Source organism: Panthera uncia, unplaced genomic scaffold, assembly GCF_023721935.1.
Source record: "Panthera uncia isolate 11264 unplaced genomic scaffold, Puncia_PCG_1.0 HiC_scaffold_1022, whole genome shotgun sequence".
Classification (NCBI taxonomy): domain Eukaryota; kingdom Metazoa; phylum Chordata; class Mammalia; order Carnivora; family Felidae; genus Panthera; species Panthera uncia.
The window spans coordinates 1-19,583 of record NW_026057615.1 but is presented as its reverse complement, the minus strand read 5'-3'; the positions used below and the strand labels follow the sequence as shown (position 1 = coordinate 19,583).

Genomic DNA, 19,583 nt, shown 5'->3' with positions numbered 1-19,583 from the left:
GGGGCGGGGGTGGCGGCGGCGGCCGGGCCCGGGCCCGGGCCCGGGGGCCCCCTGCGGCCGCGGCGCTCGTGGGCAGCTCCGTGTGGCGCGTGGAACGCGCGGGGGCCGGGGGCTGGCGCTGGGAGCGCGCCGTCGGCGTGGACTGCAGCGCCCCGGAGCCGCGCTGCCTCTGGCTGCCCTGCCTCGTCCACAGGGACCGCCGCGCGCCGGGGCCGCGCCGCGCCAGGGTGAGCGCCGCTGGGGGGGGGGGGGGGGGGGCGGCGGGGCGGGGGCGGGGGGGCGGGGGTCCGGCCTCGACGGGGCGGGTGGGATCGGGCCACCAACTCCCTGGGATCTTTGAGCTGAGTGCGCCCTGCGTCGTGGGACCGATGCCCCAGGAGTAGGGAGTGAGCGAGGAGCTGGAGACACACGCGGGTGAGGGTGGCAGGTTGTGGCTGGGAGCTTTGCCCGGGGTGCTGGATGAGGACTGGCCAGTCTGGGTGGTGGCCTCCAGTGGCTCAAGCCTCTTGGTTTATAGGCAGTGGAAGGACGGAAGGGACCGGGGTTGTTTGAGGAGATGCCGGGGCATGGAATCCTGAGGAGTTTGGCTGGCAAGGACCCCGAGTCAGAGGCAGGCAAGGATCATACTAAGTGGACTGGTGGGCAACACTCCGCCCTCTCCCTGGTAGGGGCTGTGGGCACAGGGGCATGCACGGGTTTCCTGGTGGGCAAAGGAGGCAGAGGTGGCAGGTAATGAGTGATCTCAGGGTGAGGACTGACAGGGCTGGAGATATAGGGGGTGGGGACAGTGTGTCTGATGTCCGGGATCGACCAGGCTGGTAGGGCGTGAGTCACAGTGGGCGCCGTGCCCAGCATGAACGCTGTGCTCCCTGCAGTGACCTCTTTATGCTCCTAGGGGGGAGGAGCAGGACTCCTGGGTTCTGGTTCCTGGTGTTGCCAACCCACCACGTGTCCAGTTCTATCTAATTTGTGGCCCTGGGGCCATCTGCCCTCTTCCCACCATCAGTTGGTATTTCTGGATGTCTCTTTCGTTCCTGGCATGAGGGCGAGAGCATTTGGAGATGGATCTGGGCCAGGAGAGCCGTAATCAATGATGTCCCTGTGTCCCCCGAGCGTCTCCCTCTCCATCCCCTTGTCTCTGTGCCTACCCCAGAGAGGCAGAGTTGTGGATGTGTGTGAGCTGAACCCCTCCCCAATCTAGTCACCTTTCTGTTCCCATTGCTGGCTCATTCTCTGTTTCTGTGTCCATCATCTCCCTCCCTGTAAAGATGAGAGCCAGACCCAGGGGTGTCCCAGGTCAGAGGGGAGGAGAGGAAATGTGTGAATAATAGTATGAAGCATTGAGGTTAAATCCAAGGAAGAACTTCCCACAGGGGAGCCATCAGGTCTGGCTGTCCATGGGGGCCGTGGTGTGTCCTCTTCAGGCCGGGGTTTGGGAGCTGTGGCAGGGGGATTACCACACTGACTTTCTCAGGAACTGGTTGGAAGAGATGGGGGAAGGGGGACTGGAAGGAAGCATAAGAGGAAAGGGAGAGGCAGAGATAAGGGAGGGGGTGCCAATGGTGTTTGGGCCAGGAGGGGGCCTGAGAGAAGAAGGCCTGCCCGCTTCCCTGGGTTACATCCAGGCCCCTAGAGAGTGGCACCCCAGGCAGCTGGCAGCTCCAGGCAGGATGTGTGCTGGAGGAGGGGTGGGGGGCGTGCGGGGACCTGTCCCAGCCACTTCTCGTCACTGGGGCAGCTGGTGGCTTAAACCTTAATCCAGGACACCGGCAAAACAATGGGCCCTGCAAACAGCCTCAGCTCTGAGCCCTGGTGGAGTGCGTGCAGGGGGAGGCGGTCCACGCTGGGGAGGCATAGGGGCTTCTGGTAGGAGCAGGCAGGGGGGATCCGCCAGGCCCTCTGCTCTCCCTGATCAGTTCCTTGCCAGGTCAGCAGAGATAGGAAGTCCAGGGGATTTCGGACCTCAGCAGAATTCCCAGAGAATTTTCTCCTCTGGACTCTTCGGACCCCCATGGGGGTGTGGAGCTCAGTGGACAGGCTGGGCTGGGGCTACAAGTGGAAGGAGCCGAGGGGCCATCGCTGGACCTCCTGGCCCATGCTGGAATCTCAGCCGTGGCCTCCCAGACTGGGGATCATCCAGCTTTGGCTTGAACACTTCAGGAGAATGAGCGCTCACGTCCTCAGCTGGTAGTTTTCCAGACGGAGGTGATGAGAATGGTCTCCCTGGCCTGGAGCTTCACTTGTTCCCTGTACCTTTCACCTTGGCTGTGTTCTCTGGGACTGCACGAAGCAAGCCTACTGCCCCTGTCATATTGTTCTTTAGTCTTCTGAAATTTGAGTCTCAAGTCTGCCTGACTACAACCCCACCTCCCACCCCAATACAGAAATCCCCAGCGAAGGGCTGGACCCAGGGCTCTCTTCTACCAGAAATGTGAACAGGCTGGCGGCGGGGTGGGGGGGGTGGGGGGTGGATACACGAAGGAGCTTCTTAGCGTTAGTACATCCAAGTGCCAATTTGAGCTTTCTCCAGCAGCTGGGCGAGGGAGAAAGGGGAACTTAATAGAGAAGGGGGGAGGCCCTCACCCCAGAACTGGGGCTTCCTCCGTCCACATCCAGCCTGCCTTTCTTCCCCTGCAGACTCCGGGCTCGTGCCAAGGAGCGAGGGGGTTGAGGAGACTGTTGAGGGTGAGGGTGAGCCCTCTGAGGTTTGGATTAGGGCCCCCCAGACAGGTTAGGATGCCTGAGGTTGGGGGTTAAAGCCCCGAGGGAGGCATCCTGGCTTTTCACCAGGCAGCCCGCCCGTGTCTTCCGTCTTGGCCAATCTGCCGGCCGCCTCCCTGTGCACACAGGCATCTCTCTGACGCCCTTCTGTCACCCGCTTTCCCTCTCTGCGTCTGAGCAGGGAACCTGAGGTGAGCCCTCTCTCAGGCAGTGTCCGCGCTACTCTCTCTCCCGCCCCAGAAACAGACCTGTGTGCCCTCAGACCCTGGTCTTCAGACATCCCCTGCCTGTCATCTTGGGGAATCCCAAGTATTCCAGCGGGTCGGCCAGAGGGCAGCCGAGTATCTCCCGCCACCCCCACCCGGTTCCCCTCTCAGATCCGGTGACCGGCCAGGCCTCTGGCTGGGCTCCGGAGCTCCAGGAAGTCCCTTCAGTTGTCTGATGTCCAGCCCGCTCCCTCGTGGCTCTAGTCCCTCACCTGTTGCTGCCGCTGCTCCTGAAGGATGCTTGTGCGAGCCAGTCTGTGTGTGTGTGCGTGTGGGTGTCTGTCTGCAGCATATGTTGTGTGCATGTGCCTGTATGTGTAGGCATGTGTGGGAGACTCTGATCATGTGCGATTGTGTGCGCACGTGTTTGTCTACATAGCCTGTGTGTGTAGATTCATCTGTGCCTCCGTGTGTACCTTTGCACATGAGTGTGCTTCTCTGGGTGTGCGGATGTGTCTGTCTGTGTGTGAGATTGTGCAGCAGGCGGGAATGAGCTCAGCTTGGCAACAGGCACTTCCCAGGCCAGAAGGCCCCGTGTCCAGATCCTGGAGCGTAAGAGGTGCTTGGCGAACATTTGCTGAGCCGACCTGATTGAGAACCTGGCTGGCGGCAGGGAGTTACTTCCCTGGGAGCAAAGGTGCCATGAGGGGATCGAGGGGAGAGAAAGAAGCAGCTTTGGACTGATGAGAGAGGGAGAGGAAGGAAGGGGGTGAGGAGGAGGTCGGGGAGCAGGGGAGCGTGCGTGGAACCCCAGGGCCCTTGACCCCCTCCCCCTCCCCTGCTCCAGGCCCTCCCCCTGGCTGCGGGAGGCAGTGTGCACACCTGGGAGTGTGGGTCACACGGCCACTCAACCCTGGTTCCCTGTGCTTCCACAGCTGCCGCTGGGCCCGAGAGATGGGTGCTCCCCTGGGCGCCCCCTCCCCTGGCAGGGGCCGCGGACACTGCTGCTGTGCAAAAGTCTCCAGGACGGCTTTGGCTTCACCCTGCGCCACTTCATTGTGTACCCCCCTGAGTCAGCCGTGCACTGCAGCCTGAAGGTACACCCACCTTGCCCGCTGCCCTTGCCCGTCCTGAGGAAGCTTCGGTGGGGGGAAGGGAGGTTCGTCTGCACTGTCCCCTCCACAGCCCTTCTTCCGTGGCCTTGGGAGGAGGGTCCCTGAGAGGCCGGGGCAGCCCTGGCTGGGTCACTGGCACTGTACGATTGTGGAAGAGATCCCTAACTGCCCTGGGTTTGGTCTTCCCAGGAGAAGGGTGAACGGTTCAGGGCGATGAACTTGGGGGTGGGGGAAGCCAGGACGCTCACACGCACCCCCAGACTCTTGGCCCCTGAAAACTGAGCCGCCTTCTCGAAGAGGTGAAGTTCCTGGGACTCTGTCCTGTGGCCACTTCTGAGCTGGCTTTGTTGCTCCCTCCCTAGCCTGAGCTCTTGGGGAGTCCATCCTAAAACACCTCTGGGACTCCTCCCGGAGTGCCCCAGGCCCTGCACTTGCCTCGGCTCTGGGCTCTGGGTGCTGGAGAGCGCCAGGCTGGGAGGGGGGCGCCCCGGGTTCTAGTCCTAGTAGAGCTCCTTACGTAACTTTGGTCTCACTCACTGGTCACTTCTCCTGCTGTAATGTGAGGGCATCTATCTACTTGACCCCCACGAGCCCTTCTGGCCGTAGTATAAATGTCAGGTTCTCTGTGCCTAACCTACAGTGTGGGCTGGGAGCGGGCCAGGCATGTGGGAACAGCGAGGGTCCTCGGCAGGAACTGGGGCTCCCCAGGAGGACCCCCCTCCCTTCCCCCACCTCTTTCCCAGCAGGGCCGGAGACAGACTTATTTTGGAGTCAATGAACCTGTTACTCCCCCCCCCCCCACCCCCAGGGCTGAGACCAGCTGTGTGGGGCTCTCCTCTGGGGAGCTTGGTCCCACCTGCCAGAGAACCGGGGCCTTGGGTTTCACTGCCTGTGTCTGTGTACTTGCATGGCTCTCTTTGTGTGCACTTGGGTGCCCAGTATGTGGGTCATATGCATGCATGTTTGTGTATGTAGGCGTGGGTAGACAGGTGTCTCTAAATACACGTCTTCAGTATGTGTCCCTGTGCTCTCTCATCCGTGTCTCAATCCGGGAGCACCTGCGTAAACTATTCCCATTGGCTGCAGCCGTGCTTAAGAGTGTAAGTGGGGGCTGACGGTATGTGAGAGGGGCACAGCCCCCTGCCCCTTGATGCCCAAGGACACCAACCTTCTAGTTCCCTGGAACCTCCAGTCCTTCCTTTCTTCTTCTCCCAGAATGTCCCTCCTGCCTGGCCCCTGCCCCCTTTTCTCAGGGGGCCCTGCTGAGGGGTGACCGGGGCGGATGCAGCCTGAGTGGCCTAGGCTGGGTGGTGGACCTGTTTCAGAGAGACCTCGCTCACGTGGGGCGCTGGAAGACCCTGGGCGGGGCAAGCCAGGGGTGGATTCCATCCCCTTTCCAGAACCTGCCCAGGGCTGGGAGCCTGCAGGGAGCTCAGCCGTCTAAATGCATCCATCTGCCTTTGCCACCCGCTCACTGTGCTGTCAGCTCACATCAGCAGGCGCGCACCCCACACAGGGAGGGCAGGGGCAGAGGGACTGCTCTCCAGCAGTGCCCCACAGCCTTCATGTCCTGGCTGGGGTGCTAGAGAGTCCTGGGTTCCAGCCCTGGCTCGGAGTGGCCCTGGATAAGTCACGCCCTGTCTGTCATCTGCGGTAGAATGGATGGTCTGTGGACAGGGGTAGATACGATGACGCTAAATGTCGGGTCCAGCTCTGATGTGGGACCCTGTCTCGCTGGCCTCCTTTCCCTCATTTCAGTTCCCTCCCCAAATCCGGTACCCTCCCTCTCACTACCAGGATGACCCCAAAGGTCTCCCTAGTGGGTCTCCTGGACTCCATTTCTTAGCCCTGCCAGATGCTAGAACCCTGTTCCCTCACTGGTATTTCACATCCACTCTCTCCCACCCAAGAACCTTCACTGGCTCCCTCTTTCTGTCCTTTCAAACCTGAATGCTTTAGTCTGACTTCTGTCACTTGCTGGTGTTGCTTTCTTTCTCGCGTCGGCTCAGCTGATGGTGTCCTACAAATGCTTGTTTATTTCTGCTGCCCAGCGCCTGCGTACTCCCCTCCCCTCACCCAGACCGCCCTCTCCCCTCCCTCCTCAAACTTGCCTTAAAATCCCCTCCCCCAGAGGGGTGCTAATCAGGCCTTCCCTTCCCATTCTCTGAGAGCTGATAGCCACTGTTTGCACTCGTCATGCCTGCTTATCTGTGTCTGCCTGTGTGTCCTCTCTCTGTGCGTTACGTTTAGTGCCTCCTTCATCGGGCTTGGAGCTCCCCAAAGGGGGGGGTCATGGGTCCCCCACTGGATTGGGGGCGAATGGCTGAAATACAAGGTGGTGGGATCAGCAGTCATGAGAGGGGGTTAGTGTTATTGGGGACCATTGCATGGGACTTGATGACCGTCCCCACTGACACCCCTCCTGCCTCGTCTGGGCGCCAGGCTAGTTGAAGGAAGATAAGAGGGGAGGCCTTGGGTGGGGGACATCGAAGGGCCCGCCCAGGTGGAGCCACTGAGGGCTGGACCCAGGCCCCACACCCACCTCTCTGTCCCCTGCAGGAGGAAGAGAATGGAGGCCGAGGAGGAGGTAAGGAGTGGTGGGGGTGGGGCCCAGGGCTGGGGCTGAGCTGGGGCCCGTTTTCCAGCTTCTGTTTCTCTCCCGCTACCCAAGTCAGCCTGGGTTTTGCTGCCTGCCCTCCCACTGCCCCCAGCCCTGACTGCTGTCCAGTCTTTGCTCTTCTCTGTGTCTGCCCTTTCTCTCCTCAATCCTTTTTCTTTTCTTTTCTTTTCTTTTCTTTTCTTTTCTTTTCTTTTCTTTTTTCTTTTTTTTTAAGAATCCAAGAGGCAGCACATTTATTCTGGGCCCTAGGGGAGAGCTCCCTGAATTTCATTCCTACTCGTCATCACCAGTGACATGAGGACAGATCTTGGGCCCGCCAAGGCCCTGTGGTCCCTTCGATGCTTCCTTTCTTTTCTCACATTTGTCTCCCTCTGAGCCTGTCTGTTCCACACTGGGGGTGGTGCTCTGGGGAGCAGATGGCTTTCTAAGACCTGACCTCTGCCCTGGAGTTACTCCCAGCCTAGGCTGAGGCACAGACGCAGGGCGGCAGAGCCTGGGGGCTGGTGGTAGGGTGCAGCTGAGCAATGGCTGTCCTCGGAGATGGAGATGCTGGGGTTCTGTTGGGTGTGAGGGGAGCCCTGAGGTCTTTATCTTACCAGATGTGGGCCTGCCTCCCCTGGCTGTCACCCTCGCTATCCCAAAGGGCCCCTTTCTGCCACCCGGGGTATTCAAGGCAAAACTCCTTTTTTAAAAAAAAATTTTTTTTAATGTTTATTTATTTCTGAGACAGAGAGAGACAGAGCATGAGTAGGGGAGGGGCAGAGAGAGAGGGAGACACAGAATTGGAAGCAGGCTCCAGGCTCTGAGCTGTCAGCACAGAGCCCGACGCGGGGCTCGAACTCACAAACCGTGAGATCATGACCTGAGCCGAAGTCGGTTGCTCAATTGACTGAGCCACCCAGGTGCCCCAAGGCAAAACTCCTTTAACGGGCAGACTTCTTTCTCTGCTGTTGGGGCTTCTGCTGGGCAGTTGTGGTGACGCTCCTGAGCCTCATCGCAGAGGCCCCTGGGGGCAAGGGGAAGAGCCAGCTGACCTAGAACAGGCCCCTTTCTCTGATGGAGACAGTTAGCAGCTGGGGTGTAATGTGATGTCATGAGGGGCTGAGTACTCATCTCAGGATCTTCAGGCCTCTGCTTAGAATCCTCTGCCCCTAGGGAAGGGGGTGGGGTGGGAAGCGTGGGTATGAGTGTCTGTGAGCCTCAGGGCCTTTCCGCAGCTTTCCCCAGGTCTGTGGGTGTGGGCATTCTGCATGTGTGGGTGTCTGCCCCACTAGACAGGGACCTCCACGAGGTCAAGGCCCATATCTGTCCATCCTTTTCAGTCTACTTTCTGGCACAGTGCTGGGATGAAAGCACCATTTAAGGAGTGACTCTGTGTGTCCGCGAACGTGTTTTCCCCACACTGGTCTTTGTTCTCCCAGGGGTGGATCCTCTTGTCTTATCCTATACATCCACGTCTCTGTGAATGGGTGGGTCCGTGTTTGTGTCCGTGTGAGTGTGACCGTTCTCTGAGTGTGTGTCCCCTGTGTGCGTAGCTGTGCATGGGTGTGACCTTCAGCAGCCACCCCCAGCTAACCTGGCTGATGCTCACCAGGACCCTCCCCCCGGCACCACCGCCTGGAGCCCATGGATACCATTTTTGTCAAGAATGTGAAGGATGATGGCCCCGCCCATAGAGCGGGCCTTCGCACCGGTGAGCTGTCCTTCTCTGGGTCTCTTCCACCTGCTCTCTGGTTAGGATGGGATTCTCAGATCCAGGTGTTGGGGAAGGCCCTGTCCTGGTGCTGTCATCCATGCCTGGTGCAGGGGTTCTCAGGAGGGGCCATTGTCACCCGTTGGCCTGCTCACATGTGGTTCTGCCCCCCCTTTCCCCAGGAGACCGGCTGGTGAAGGTGAACGGGGAGAGCGTCATTGGGAAGACCTACTCCCAGGTCATAGCTCTGATCCAGAATAGGTGAGTGCCCCCTGCCTCCCTTCTCCTGTAATAGCTCCCAGCACACTCATTGAGTCCCTGCACACCACCCCCTTGACCCTGGGGTTGCCCTGGCGACCAGGATCCCTGTTCTCCCAGACCCTGTTGCCTCAGCCTGGCCTGACCCCCTGCCCTGTCTCTGTAGTGATGATACCCTGGAGCTCTCCATCATGCCCAAGGACGAGGACATCCTCCAGCTGGTGAGTCCTGCCCTGCTGTCTGAGGCGGAGGGGCCCTGGGGCCTGGGGGCGGGATACATCTCTCCTCCTTGGGGCCTCCCTTCTGCCTTCGGGAGGCAGAGAAGAGTGTAGGGTGCCGCACCAGTCCGGCACTGCCCAATCAGGGATGCCAGGCCCATCCCTGGGCTGGGGCCGGTTGTTGCTTCATTCAGGGCTGCTCTGTGCTGGGGGAGGGGGAGGCGCTGGCCTTGGCAGGCAGGATTCCTGCCAGAGTATCTGGAAGGAGGGTGGCCCAGCGGGCCCTGCCAGACTGGCACGTTCTTGTCAGCTCCCAAGAGACTGTTCTCCACACCCCCTCCCTGCCTGGCCCCGAGTGAGCATGTCTTCTGTAGCTGTGTCCACACACACACACACACACACACACACACACACACAGACACATGCAGACTTACACACGCCTACATATGCTATCTTTCTGTGCACACCGACCCCAGGCCTGTCCCAGAGCCCAGGGCAGTCCTCTCTGCCCAGTGTCCAATTTCCTGATCTCATGGGTCTTAGCCAGATGCCAGCTTGCTTGCCCCCAAGGTCACTGCCCCCTGGGGGAAGGCTGAGGGCCAAACCCAGGAGGCCCTGGGAGCCGGGCTGGCTTCTGCCCTGGATGTGCTCTCATAATCACTGTAATCACGGTGCCATGCTTGGCACCCTGCCCCTCTGGGAACCTCCACCCTCTGACCTGGATTGTCCCCTTGCCCTTCCTGGGGAGGGGGAGGTAAGCCTGGAGGCCCAGAGAGGTGGATGGCTCTCCACAAGTCTCAAAGGCCCTGCGGGTACACTTCCCCCAGGGCCGAGGCAAGGAAAGCCAGGAGGGGGTGACAGGGCGGGATCTAGGGCTGCCCTCCATCTCTCCAGCCGGAGGAGGAGGGGGGGGGCAAGGGGTGGGGAGAGCAGCAGCCTTGAGCTGTGTTACCGGGGTTCGAGGTTCGGGGTTCGAGGTTCGGGTGGGCCGGCGGCCCCAGATGTCAGCCTCTGGGGCCCTCCGCTGGCCCCCTCCATCCTAGGCCAGCCAGAGGGTGGGGCCCAGGCATTCCTGTGGTTGGAAGCCAAGGCTGGAGGCCAATGGGGCCGCGGCAGCTGCTGACGCCACCGCCGACGCGGCGAGGCCCCTCCACACCCATCTTCCCCTCCCTCCTCCTCCCGCCAGCCAGCCGCTGCTGAGAGAGAGAGGGAGAGAGAGAGAGAGAGAGAGAGAGAGAGAGCGCGCGCACGCGCGTGCGCGCGAGCCGGTGGGGGGCCGAGGGCAGCCGCTGGGAGGGCAGACTGGGGGTGGGGGACAGAGGTGGGGCCAGCACAGTGGTCAGTGGGGGTTCACCCCCCCCCGGCCAGGGAAGGCGGAGGCTGGCCACGATGCTGTCGCCAGCGCCTCCGCCGCCGCCACCGTGGTGATGCGGGGAGCCTGGGGAGCCGGCAGGATGGCAGGAGGGAGAGGTATGTGAGTGTCCCCCGGCTGGGTGTGTGGGTCCGAAGGGGGCTGAGTGTGAGTACGGGGGGTGTGGTCTAACTTGTCCTCATCACAGGACAGGGTGTGTGCCTGGGACTGGAGGTGTAGTTTATATGTGTCTCATTGTGTTTCGCTCTGTGTGTGTGTCTTTGGGTGTGTATTTTCCAGTATCTCCTTGTGGTGTGGCACGCACATGCGCGTGCGCGTGGGAGCGTGTGTGTGTATGTGTGTATTGTGTTTCACTCTCCCACCCTTTGATACTTCACCCTGAGAGACGCCCCTGGGCACCCATCAAGGGCCAGGCTAGGCCAGGGCCACAAGGCCTCTGTCCCTAGGGGCTGCCTCCTTTTTTGGCTGGGCCTGGGCACCGGCCCTGTCACTCCTCAGCAATGCAGCGTCAGCCTCGGCTCCCAGTGCCAGATTCCAGGCCTGGGGTGGCAGAAGGTGGCCTGAGGCCCCTTAGACGGTCCGGCCCCTCCCCCAAGCCTGGCCCAGAGGGAGCAAGAGGTGGGCAAGTTTCTCTTCACTCCGGAGGCCTAGGAGCCAGGCCCTGGCTCCCCGTCCAGGGGACGGAAGGACGGCGGGGCTTTCCCAGCCCCCGCCCACCCCCAGCCCACCCCGCCGTGGACACACCCCTTGGTCAGCTGCCGTCTCTGTCTTCTGCCACCTTGACTGGTCTCTGGTGGGTTTTCCCAGCCCAGCCCGGAGGGCTGTGGGCACTGTTGGATGTAAGGCAGCAGGGAGGCGGCTGAGGCCAGCATGGGGGAGGACCCCAGAAAACAGATGTTGGAATGTTTGTGGCTACAGGCAGTCCTTGTCATAAGTCTTAGAGAAATCCTGGCTGTTTCTCTAGTGAGAGAGGGAGAGAGAGAGAGAGAGAGACAGAGAGTGAGAGAGTGTGTGTGTGTGTGTGTGTGTGTGTGTGTGTGTGACTCTCAAAGGCCTCTAATTTCTTTGTTCTCTCCCTCCCTCCCCCCGACTCTCTTTGGAGCATGCCTTCCGGCTCCCACCCACTCAGGGCCCCCCTGCCGCTTGGTCCTTTCCCTCAGTCCACTTCTCTAGGGTCCTGATCTCCCAGGGCTGATGTAACTCCACCCTGTGGGACTTGTCCAGCCCTGCTCACCTGCCTCTGTGTCCCCGGCCAGGCCTACTCCCAGGACGCCTACCTGAAGGGGAACGAGCCGTATTCTGGAGAGGCCCGGAGTATCCCAGAGCCGCCTCCTATCTGCTACCCTCGCAAGACTTACGCCCCGCCAGCCCGGGTCTCCACCTGGGCCACTATGGTGCCTGAGCCCCTCTCAGCACTGCCCAGTGACCCCCGGAGTCCTGCTGCCTGGAGTGACCCGGGGCCCCGCGTCCCTTCTGCCACCCGTACCCATCTGGACAAATCTTCCTTGGGGATGAGCCAGCCCCGCCCCAGCCCTGGTGCCTTCCCCCGCCTCCCCTCGGAGCCCCGGACGCCCCGTGCCTTCCCTGAGCCTGGCAGCCGGGTGCCCCCCAGCAGACTGGAGTGCCAGCAGGCTTTGTCACACTGGCTGTCAAACCAGGTACCCCGCAGGGCGGGGGAGAGACGGTGTCCTGCCATGCCCCCCCGGGCCCGCAGTGCCTCCCAGGACCGGTTGGAGGATGTGACTGCCCACCGCCCATGGCCCTGCTCCACCTCCCAGGGTGCCTTGAGCCAGTTGGGTCAGGAGGGCTGGCACCGAGCTCGCTCAGACGACTACTTGAGCCGGGCCACCCGCTCAGCCGAGGCGCTGGGTCCAGGAGCACTGGTGTCACCCCGTTTCGAGCGCTGTGGCTGGGCTTCCCAGCGTCCGTCTGCCCGCACCCCTGCCTGCCCACCCAGGGACCTTCCTGAGCCCCAGGCCCCACCCCCGCCTGGTCTGCAAGGCCTGGATGACATCGGCTACATCGGGTACCGGAGCTACAGCCCATCATTCCAGCGCCGGACTGGCCTCTTGCACGCACTCTCCTTCCGGGACTCACCCTTCGGGGGGCTACCCACCTTCAACTTGGCTCAGTCCCCTGCATCGTTCCCGCTGGAGGCCTCCGAACCACCCAGGGTTGTGCGCCCAGAACCCAGCACCCGGGCTCTGGAGCCCACCACCGAGGATCGCCGCGACGAGGTGGTCCTGAGGCAAAAGCCTCCCACGGGCCGGAAGGTCCAGCTGCCCTCCGCAAGACAGATGAACCTTGGGTTTGGTGAAGAGTCCCCAGAGCCAGAGTCCAGTGGGCGAGTGGAACGCCTGGGCAGGAAGGTGGCCCCTTTGGCCACTACTGAAGACTCTCTGGCTTCTATCCCCTTCATTGGTGAGTGACAGTAGAGGTGACTGTCTTGGGAGACTGGGTCGTCTGTGCCCTGTTTTACCCCACCCACCTGTCAACCATGGGCAAAACTCTGGGTTGAGTGCCGATTTCTCTGTCTGTCTGTCTGTCTGTCCACCCATCCGTCCTTTTGTTCTCTCCTGCATCCTGTCACCCTTCCTTTCATTCATTTCTCCCCCAGCCATCTTTCTTTCCTCCCTCCCTCCTTCCTTTCATCCTTCATCCACCCGTCTGCCCACCCATCCATCACTTGTCTTCTTTTCCTCCTCCCTTTCTTCTTCCTCCCTTTGTTCATTCATTCTTCCTTCTCGTCTTCCATCATTCTTTCTTTTCATCCTTCCTTCCACCCTTGCTTTCTTCTATCCTCCCTTTGTTCCTTTTACTTTTTGTTCCTTCCACCCACCCTCCACCCATCCATTTATCCAACAAATATTTGTGTCAGGCACCGTGCTAGGCTTCAAGCTCTTCTGGAGCGTGTGGTCCAGCAGCCGGACAGATGATCGGACAAGAACAGCCCCATGGTGTGTGTGTGTGTGTGTGTGTGTGTGTGTGTGTGTGTGTGTGATGGGAGTACAGGGGACTCTAGGAGACAGAGAAGGGTGACATGGTCCAGACTGGGGCGTGGTAGCCAAGGAGAGAATCTTAGAGGAAGGAGATTAGGGCTAAGATTTGAAGGATGAGAAAGAGTTAGGGGGAGAACGTAAAGGGAGAGAATAGAATATGCCAAGAACCCTGACGTGAGAGAGGAGGGTGCCTTTCGAGGTCGCCAGAAAGGGTCCAGAGGGGCTGTGTCAGTCTCTGGGGAGTTGGGGACGTTATCCTGAGAACAGAGGGGACACTGAGAGTTTGCTGCCTGTGGAACAGATGTTGGATAAGGGAGAGGCAAGAGAGAGGAGAGACAGGGTGGTTCCCAGGTTTCTGGTCTACCTAGAGGATTGTGCCTCACCCCTACATCGGGAATGAGAGTGGGGCAGGAAAAGGTTTAAGGTTTGCTGACTGTGTCTATGAGGGTGCAGGATAGGCTGGGCTGGGTCTAGGGGCTTGAGATAAAGACCAGATACAAGATCATGAGACTGGGACCAGAAGTGGAGAGACAGTACCTGGAACTGAGCAGGGTGAGCTCACCCTGTGGTGGTCATGGGAGTGAGGGAGAAGAGGCCAGGCCAGACCCAGCCCTGGCCTCCCCTGGTCAGCTTTCGGTCAGAGTGGGCAGACACAGCGTCAGTAATTTCCCAGTGTGAGGGGGAAACGTAGCGCCTGCCCTCAGGGAGCCCCCAACTGACGGAGGAGACAGTCCTTATCCTCAAGAGACCCCCGGTCTGGTGGGGGAGATAGTCCGAAGCTCTCAGGAGCCCAGTCCAGGGAGGGTGGCTCAACCTCAGGCCTGGGTGTGAAGGAGGAGGCAGGGGCGGAGCCTCCATGCTCACAGTCTGGGGATGGGGGGCCCTTGGCCACGGGCGTATTGCCAGCAGGGCCTCGGAGGACCTGAGCCTTGGGCACGTGGTCTGGGCCAGGACGCGAGGCTGGGGGCGGGGGGCAGGCGGGTTTAGCTTTCTGCCACCTTTATCCACCACTCCCCTCTGCTTGCAGATGAACCCACCAGCCCCAGCATTGACCTCCAAGCCAAGCATGTCCCTGCCTCCGCTGTGGTCTCCAGCGCCATGAACTCAGCCCCCGTCCTGGGCACCAGCCCATCCTCCCCAACCTTCACCTTTGCTCTTGGCCGCCATTACTCCCAGGACTGCAGTGAGTGCTCCCTGAAGCCCTTGCCCCGTCCTTTCCCTGGCTGCCTGGTCCTCAGGGGTCTCTGCTGGGCTTGCTGCCTGATGTATGGCCTCTTCTTGCCGGCTTCTGCTACTCCAGGGGCCCCGTGGGTGGTCACCTCCTGGCCCTGCCCAGACAGGAGGGCTCCAGGGAAGCCCTGGCCCTCCTGCTGACCCTGTGGGTGGCTTTGCAGGTAGCCTCAAGGCCGGCCGCCGCTCCTCCTACCTGCTGGCCATCACCACAGAGCGCTCCAAGTCCTGTGACGATGGGCTCAACACCTTCCGGGAAGAGGGCAGGGCTCTGAGGTGAGGACAGCGTGTGGCCGTCACGGCCACCCTGACTGGGCTGGGACGGGGCTCTCGGCCCTGGTGTCCTCTATGCCCCCCAGGCAATGAGCTCCCTCCCTGGAAGGCTTCTGAGCCTTGGGATTTGAGGAGAAGTCCTAGCTGTGCTTCCTACCTCCCTCACACTCAGTTCTCACTCGCCAGGCGCCTGCCAAACCGAGTACCCAGCCTGCGGATGCTGCGAAGCTTCTTCACCGATGGGGTGAGTGGTGAGCGTGTGCGGGCGAGGGTGTCAGGGGAGCTGGGGAGGGACCGATGCCTCGGCTGCGGAGCCCCATCTTGGGGTGGGTTTCTAGGCCTCTGGCTCCCAGGGCGGGAAGTGGTCTACTCTGGCTCCTTTGTCCCTCCCCCACCCACCCCCCCAACCCTGTAGGCGATCCCCTGGTGTCAGCTATATGGGCTGTGTCATCACTTAAAGACACCCGCACCCTCCACCCACCCAAGACCTTGGTCCGTATCGTTCCCCCACTTAGAATGCCCTTTCCACACACTCCCCTCCACAGCCACATGACTCACCTTTTAATTCCTTTTTTTTTTTAATTTTAATTTTTTACATTTATTTGTTTTTAAGAGACAGAGAGGGACAGAGCATAAGCGGGGGAGGGGCAGAGAGAGAGGGAGTCACAGAATCCGAAGCAGGCTCCAGGCTGTGAACTGTCAGCACAGAGCCCGACGTGGGGCTCGAACTCACAAACCGTGAGATCATGACCTGAGCCGAAGTCGGATGCTTCACCGACTGAGCCACCCAGGCGCCCCTCACCTTTTACTTTCTTTGGGTTTATCTCCACCTTTTCTGAGATTTTAGCCTTCACCCCTGACATGTGATGCCTATTTTCTCCTTAGCACTTCTCATGTGATACAGTTTATGCATCTCTCCCCTCTCTTGCTTGTCTCCCAGATAGAATGTAAGCTCTGTGAGGGCAGGGATTTCGTTTCGTTTGCTTGCTCCCTGTGGGTAACCCAAAACTGCCTGCACAGGGTGGCCTGGGGCAGTATTTGTGTGGTGTCTTCAGGGGAGGGGGGACATTGGAAAGGAGGGGACACAGGACTGAGAGTGATGGACAGGCTGGAGTTTCCAGGCTCAGACCCTGGGGAGATGTGGGGTCAGTTCTGAAATGGCCTTAACTCTTCGTGATTACGGCTAGACTAGAAAAGCCACTTGATTTCAAACCCTCGGTATCTTTGGTTCATTTAACACCTTGAGGATATTGTCACCTGGCTTATTCCTTATCGCTTCCTCTGCTTGCTTAACTCTCCCTTGACCTGTCACTTCTGTTGCTGGAGTCGTGTTGACACTATCACTTCCTCTGTTTAACTCCTTGTGGACATGACTACATGCTCCACTAACTCAGCCTTTGTTGATGTTTCCACTTCCTCTGTTTATTTAACTCCGTGTTGTCACAATCACTTCCTTTGTTTCCTTAGTTGCTTCAAGTCCATAAAATTAAAGGAGGTACCAGATTGGCTTTTCTCGCGTGGTGAGACATGTGGTCGGCAGGTCATAGCCTTTCTTCCTTTCTGGCTTCCTCGGCACATACATACGTCCCATGACCTCAGCGCGGTGGTTCAGAGAGGGCAAGCGGGGCCTGTGAGGCCACACAGCACAGCAGAGCGTGGCCCAGGCATCCACCAGGCCCGTGTGGCTGTGCGAGGTCCATGGGCCTTCTGGCATGCTGGCACCGTGGGAGCCCCCCTAAGTTGCCCTCCGTTGTCTCCCTGCAGTCCTTGGATAGCTGGGGTACTTCCGAAGATGCTGATGTTCCTTCTAAGCGACACTCAACCTCTGACCTCTCGGACGCAACCTTCAGCGATATCAGGAGAGAAGGCTGGTTGTATTATAAGCAGGTCCTCACCAAGAAGGGGAAGGTAAGGTGGTTGGCAGCCTGAGGTGGAGATGGATGGATGCTGTCTCCGGCAGAACTCTCCGGCTTTTATACCCGCCCCACAGCCTCTGGAGCCAGAGGGAACCAGCTGAGGCTGTAGCCTGAGGGGTAGAGGTTAGATGTTAGGAAGAACTTCCTGGGGGGCATAAAGAACTCACGAACAAGAGGGGTTAACCAGAGAGGTCGTCTCTGCTGCTGCGGGAGGGATCTGGTCAAACTGTGCCGGGAATTCTGACAGAACCATCCCACAGTGATCCTTGGTTGGCTGATCGCCCCAGAAAGGGTCACTGGGGGCTCACGGAAAATGAGGGAACAAGGCCAGGGTGATTCTTTCGGAGGAGCTGAGACCCCAAAAGAAGGCAGACGTTAGCCTTTTCGGGGCCTTGCGGGGCCAGCAAAGCTTTTAGTCTTTATCCTAAGAGCCACTGAAGCCCCTGGGGTCTCTTTCATTTGACTTCCTGGAGAATGAATTAGAGAGGGGCCCCGGCTGGGGCCGGCTGGAGGCAGGAGGACCAATTAAGGGCGACCACAGCGACGGCTGGGCATGCAGGTGGCAGGGGGAGACAAACAGGATCCCAGAGCGAGGAGGCCGGGGCCCTGGGTCCACGGAGGCGACGCGGCCCGGGCGAAGCTGAGCGGAGCGGTTAGCATCGACCTGGGCTTGGCCCTTGCCTGCATCATGAATTGCCCGGGGGAAGCTTGGGTGACTCACCCGCCTATGACTCAGTTTCCTCGTCTGTAAATAGAGCTAACAACAACCCCTAGCATATACACCTGTTGCTGAGGATTAAACGAGATGATCTCAGCAGAAGTGCACCCAGTGCCTGGCACGGGGAGCTGCTAGTCCTCTGCTATTATTTGAATTTTCCACCCCGCCTTCTTGGGGTCTTGTACCTGGAGAGAATGTAAGCTTTGAAGTCAGACAGACTTGGAGCTCCTGCCCAGCCACTTATCCAGCATATGGTTTTGGGCAAGCCCCTTAACCTCTGTACCTCACTCTTCTGATCTGTAACATGGGGACAGTGTCATTCTACATCCTGGGCTGGAGGGAGGTGAAGTGAGATGTATGGGCCAGGTGGAGCTGGCATCCATCTGTGCCCTCATCCAGTCCACGATAATGACCGAGTGCCTGCCATGCTCCCGATTCTCGGTCGAGGTTCTGGGTATTTAGTGGTGTGGGAGGCAGGCCATCCCGCCCCGCTGGGGCTCAGGACAAGCAGAGGAAGCACCCGGTGCATAATAGTTGCCAACCCACGACTGTCAGGACTGGAGAGCTGAGCCGAATGGCACGCAGTAGGTGACTCCAGCCTAGGCGGGGTTGGGGGAAGGTGTCGGGGAGGCTGTGACATGAAGGGTGTGTGAGAATCCACAGAACAGGGAGGGGGTGGGAAGTGCTCTGACAGTGGAGATGCCCTCCTGGATGGTCTGGGAGAAAGGAACAGAGGGAGTGCTGGGTGGCCGCGAGCCAGGTGAGAGGTAGAAGCTGAGGTGGGGAGTCAGGTGCCTGCTTCGGGACCTCATCACCCAGGGCAAGCCTTTGCAGGGGTTTAGATGGGGATGGGAGGTGGGTAAGCCCAGGAGGCAAGGGTCACATCTGTGATAGGAGGTGACAATGCCATTGCCGCTGTCCAGGTGAGCCAGGGCGGGGGCTCTAAGGTCGTGGCATGGGGCGGAGGGGAAGGGACAATTTAGAGACACTGAGGGATGGATGGGTTTGGCTTGCTGATGGCTGGGAGGTGAGGGAGGGTGGAGGAGGCAGATGATGGCTGCGGGGGCGATGGGGCCTTCCCCTGAGCCACAGGGCACTGGAGGGGCAGGTTGGTGAGTGGAAGCCAAGGGTTCCTTTGGGGACTTGTGGAGTCCAAGGGCCCTGGGTCATGCCCCGGTGGGGGTGTCCTGGGTTCTGAGGCTCTGGGGCTGTGGCACCCGGGAGGGAGTCTATCAGGGTGTGCACTTGTAGCCACAGGTGTGGGAGCACTGAGGGAGAAGGCGAGAGACTGGCTGTACCTTGAGAGGAAGTGGGGAGAGCAGACCAAAGAGGAAAGCCAGCAAGATGGCAGGAGGGGTTGCCTAGGAGGGCAGCAGGGGCCAGCTGTGTGAACTGAGGAAGGGGAGATGAACCCTTCCAGCCCCAAGTTTGAGCTCCTCTGAGGGCCAGGGGAGAACTGCGGACTCCGGCCTGCGAGGTGGCCCATCTCCCAGCTCTGGATGGCCCCAGGCAGCCGCACCACAGTGTCTCCCAGGCAGGGACGGGAACTGGACCCTTCCTGCTCACTGACCGGTACTGGAGGACAGGGGCTTCCACTCCTGGCTTGGCCAGGACCCGATTTCACTTGTCCCCTCGGTGCTGTGGCCTGGGAGTTAGGAGAGGGGTCATTAAGTCAGCTTCGGGCCCTTAGTCTGTCCAGGGAACTGATGTCCAGCCGGATGTTGTCCGCTCTGGCAAGTCTAGCCTCTCCCGGGTAACCCCCACCCAGCCCCCAGGCTCTTTCAGAGACCATTCACTGTCGGGCAGAGGGAGGTAGGTGTGACAGGTCCCTGCAGTCACAGACCTACCATTTGAGCAGGATGTAACCTTGGGAACTGGCTAGTTCACCTTTCGTTTACCAGTAGGGAACACTGATGCCAAGGGAGGGGGCTTGACTTGTCCAAGGTCACCTAGTTGGTTCGGTCTCAAAGGGTCACCTTGTTGGGGCTCCTGGGTGGCTCAGTCGGTTAAGCGTCCGACTTCGGCTCAGGTCATGATCTCACGGTCCGTGAGTTCGAGCCCCGCGTCGGGCTCTGTGCTGACAGCTCAGAGCCTGGAGCCCGTTTCAGATTCTGTGTCTCCCTCTCTCTCTGCCCCTCCCCTGTTCATGCCCTGTCTCTCTCTGTCTCAAAAATAAATAAACATTAAAAAAAAATTAAAAAAAAAAAAGGGTCACCTTGTCACGCCCCCTCACTCTGACATAAG

General features: G+C 59.9%; 1 protein-coding gene across 1 annotated transcript; it reads left to right on the top strand.

The window, feature by feature from the left end:
* Positions 1-11: 11 nt before the first annotated feature.
* On the top strand, positions 12-19,510 carry LOC125916714 (rho GTPase-activating protein 23-like; the record flags this gene model as incomplete). The annotated part of the gene is made up of 11 exons (XM_049623016.1): positions 12-227; positions 3,863-4,024; positions 6,602-6,629; positions 8,257-8,355; positions 8,538-8,616; positions 8,780-8,834; positions 11,460-12,624; positions 14,230-14,385; positions 14,597-14,708; positions 14,892-14,949; positions 16,470-19,510. Coding segments are annotated over 11 exons (2,295 nt in total), but the record flags the coding sequence as incomplete, so codon positions are not given.
* Between the last annotated feature and the right edge of the window lie 73 nt (positions 19,511-19,583).